This window comes from Mustela lutreola, chromosome 6 (genome assembly GCF_030435805.1).
Source record: "Mustela lutreola isolate mMusLut2 chromosome 6, mMusLut2.pri, whole genome shotgun sequence".
NCBI lineage: Eukaryota > Metazoa > Chordata > Mammalia > Carnivora > Mustelidae > Mustela > Mustela lutreola.
This window is the reverse complement of record NC_081295.1, coordinates 69,949,682-69,953,692: the sequence shown is the minus strand read 5'-3', so window position 1 is coordinate 69,953,692 and position 4,011 is coordinate 69,949,682. Positions and strand designations below refer to the sequence as shown.

General features: G+C 46.0%; 1 protein-coding gene across 1 annotated transcript; it reads right to left on the bottom strand.

Annotated features, from left to right (window-relative positions):
* Positions 1 to 2,354: 2,354 nt before the first annotated feature.
* Positions 2,355 to 3,699, bottom strand: LOC131833168 (N-acetyllactosaminide alpha-1,3-galactosyltransferase-like). The gene is given in 1 exon segment (XM_059176350.1): positions 2,355 to 3,699. A coding segment is annotated over 1 exon segment (1,161 nt). The 5' UTR covers positions 3,550 to 3,699; the 3' UTR covers positions 2,355 to 2,388.
* Between the last annotated feature and the right edge of the window lie 312 nt (positions 3,700 to 4,011).

Sequence of the window (4,011 nt, the reverse complement as noted above, 5' to 3'; positions counted from 1 at the left end):
AAGGCTTCCTCATAGCACAGTGGTCTCAGGGTAATCGCGTGACTGAAGGCTTCAAGGACATGTATCCCACCTTTAAGAGCGAGCATTTCTGCTGAGAAGACAGAAACTGTGTCATCTCTTATGACTTAAACTTGGATGACCACCAGAGTGGCTTCTGGTACATTCTGCAGATTACTAGTGAACCACAAGCCCACCCAGACTCACAAGGAGAGGGATTAGACTCCACCTCTTAGTTGGGAGGAAATAAGATGCTGGAAAGGTCATAGGAAGGAAAGACACAGCTGTAGCCATCTTTGAGAAGCACCATCTGCTAACGGTGCTTTATTGAGAAAGGTTTCAGGCCACACCCATGGTGCATGGAAGTGCTGGAGTGTTGTAGCGTGAGGCAGTGGGTGTGTGTAGCAGGTGCTGAGGAGCCAAAGCAGCCTGTGTCACGTACTTGCCCTCCTGGCATTATGTACTTTCTTCTCTCCAGGCCTTTTGTCAAACAAAAGTGCCCTTGCTAATAATATTCCCATATATTTTCTTTTTTTTTTATTATTATTTTTAATGTTTACATTTAAACAAACAAAAGGAAATCAAGATTCCCTTCCCCTAATCTTTTAAGATAGGGCATTTCTTTAGTGTAGGATGTAAATGCTCAACTGTCCCTACTCTAGAAGGGATCCCGAAAACTTAAATCCTGGAGAGGAGCACCCTGACGTGTGGCCTTCATTTTCTTTCACGAAGTCCGCTTCTTCAGGACTTTGTTGATTTGGTTTGGTTTTGCTGGGTTGTGAGATTTTTTGGCAAGGACTGAAGAGTAGGAGGCACAGTGAAATGGTTGGAAAAAAAAATGTGGGTTTTATTTGGATCACATAAGCCCACTGTGCCCACCATGGAGCCAGGGCAGTGGTTCTTCAAATCCATTACTTAAAAATGGAAACAAAATGACCCAAACTGGAACACATGCCAACTATAAATATTCCTGCCTATGTAGATGTTGCCTCCCAACTTCCTTGACACTGAATCACTTAACTTTAAGTAATACGTAGGATTTCAGAGCTTCTCTTAGAGAAGGGGACTGCATGTTAAGCTGTTCAGTCCTGAGGATGGGGTCTCCCACTGCCATCCCCTCTGCTTCTGATATGAAGCAGATTTTATTCACTGTTGTTATTCTGGTTGTTACACTGCTTTAGTGCAGATGGGGCAGAGGAAAACGAGAGGTTGCTTGATGGGAGGGTTTTTCCAATCCGGTCTACTCATGGATGTCAGCCCTCCACTCTGGGGCATGATGGGCTAGGGGGCCCTGAGGCTTTGAGCAGGCGGAGGCCGGGCATGTTGACGACTGGCTGTCATGCAGCCCAGGTTTGGGAAGTTGAACTCTTTGCCAGCCTCTTTAGTCCACTGTGGGCCTTTGCCTACTCTGTCACCATCTACTTCAAAGCTCTAGCCACAGTACTGAGGACACAAGCAGCAGAGTCCAGCAGGACTGAATGTGACTTGGGCCCAAAGAGAAGCATCTCCATGCAAGACCACCACCCTGGTTGCTGTGGGTCTGAGGAGGCTGGAGATGGCCTGCAGGGCCTCCCACACAGCCTCCCACACAGCACCTGGATCCGTGCTGTGTTTAAGCACCAGCCCCATGCCCTGTGCCCCTCAGAGGTGGCCCACAGTGACCAGCCTCTTTTCCCACCCTCTGCCACTTCACGGAAAACTCACTATGAGTCTGTTTCCACTCCATGCTGAGCCCCCACTGGCTCATTCACATATCCTGGGACTCCAAACCTTCACCAACATGCTATCCACTGGGAATTCTCCACCAATCTTCTGTACAGAAGCCAAATGACATTTTCCTGATGGGAAAAGTACAGGGACAGCCAATGGCCTGAAGCAGTCTGCTCCTGAAACCATCCGAGGATTGCCAACAGGGACTGACTGTGTCCTTCCTCAGAGTTCTGCTGCTGAGCAACTCAGCAAGACACCGAAGTCAAGGAGCTGACCCCTCACAATTGTATCTTGTGACTAAACACTTGTGACTAAATTGTACCTTGTAGCTAAACACTTCCTTAGAACCTTTTTTTCCAGTATGTTATCTGGCATGTGCAGAGGGTTTCTGGCTTTTTCTTTGCCTGTGTAAAAAAAAAATAAAAAAAAAAATAAAAAAATTTTTTTTTTTTGGTTATTTCCCCCAAACCCAGCATAAATAAGAAATCACTGGGAATTTACACCTGACTACCATAGGTTCATTCTCCCATACTGCGAAGTTCAAAGTCACAAGGGAGAAGAGTAAGTATTTGCAGTGTTGGTGTTTTGTTAGTATTGTTTAAAAGTTAAGTGTTACTCTTCTGAGAAAGTTGCGAGAATTATACTCTCTCAAATTCAGAAGCTTACCAGCACAGTTTAAAGTCAGATATTATTTCTAACCAAATTATACTCTTTTGTCTGCCAAGATATCTTGACAGTCTTAATATCCGAAGGCAGGCCTATGTGATAATCCCAGCAGTATTCTGGGGATAAGATTTTAGTGGATTTGTTGAGAAGGAAATACTTATTTAGGTGGCTTTCATCATGCCACTTGGCTTCTATGTCATTTTTCTTGTCCTGGAGGATTCCCTTTAAGCACTCCTGGGTGATGTTTAGGACCTGAATGGGTGTGCCTCCCAAAATGGCTGCGTGGTAATAAAAATCCCCTTGGCCGAATGGAATGTAGGCTGCAGACTCCTTCCGCCTCTCGTAGGTAAACTTGTCGGGGTCTGCCTTGTACCACCAGGCCTGCAGCTGAGCCACTGAGTGGCCCAGCGTCTCCACTCCAAAGCTACCTTGGAAGACCTGGTCCACGTCCATGCAGAAGAGGAAGTCCACTTCATGTTGGATGTGGGCCACAATGTGCTCCCCAATGGTTTTCATACACATCATGCTGATGTCCTGCCACCTCTTCTCAGGCTTGATCTCAAACACTTTGAAGGAACGCAGAGGACCCAGCTCCATCAAGGGCATCCTGGAGACGTCGTCCACCATGATGTAAACTATGACTTTGTGGCCAACCATGAAGTACCTATTGGCAGATACTAAGAACTCCTCCAAGTAATGCTCAATGTATCTTCCAACAGCAAAAACTGTCAAACCCACGGTAATTTTCTGCTTGGCATAATAATTTTCTAGGATGGTGCTGTTGTAAGTGCCTTCCTACACGACCAGCGCCTTCCATCTGGTCACCGTCACCACCTCTGGATGTTTCTGTGGGTTAAACCAGTCTGATAGCTGAAGCTCTCCGTTGTTTTCCTCTCGTTCATCTTCATCTGTGTCCTCCACTTCTTGGTAAATGTGGGTCCCATTGTTAAACCAACTCGGAAACCACCAGTGCTTCTGACTTATGCTGTTACCAACTTCTGGGTTTTGGTAGTACCACCGTGATGGGACCTTTTCCCTCTCTGAATCTTGGTTTTCTCCTTTTGAATGATATATCCACAAGAAAGAGCCTTCTGGGCTGTGGATATATTCCCAAAACACAACAATCACAGTGGAGACAACCAGCATTGACAGAATCACTTTTCCTTTGACATTCATTATTTTCTCCTCATCGTCTGCTTCTCTCCCCGCAGAGTAAAAGGCAAAACAACAAAGTTCTGTTGAGCTCCACTCTGCAGAAGGAGGCAGGGCTGGGAGGAAGGGAAGGTTCAGCCTTCCGAAGCCTGATCCGAAGAGCCCGGGCGCGCGGCGGGGCTGCACCGCACCTCGGCCCCTGGCCCGGCGGCGCCCTTGGCCACCCGCACAGTCATAGGAACCTACAGTTGTAAGGCTACGGAATGCAGAGAATACCTGTGTATTTTTCGGGTATGGATTTCAATGGAGTAAACTTCTTAGACAGGAAAAAAAGAATAAGTAATAAAATTTGAAGGAACTTTATACAGATATCGAAATCTTCAGTATGACAAAAAAACACATTAAAAAGTCAGAAGACAATCAGACTGGAGGAAAGAAATGATTGCAATACACATAACAAAGGATTATATTTCAAAGAACTTCTGG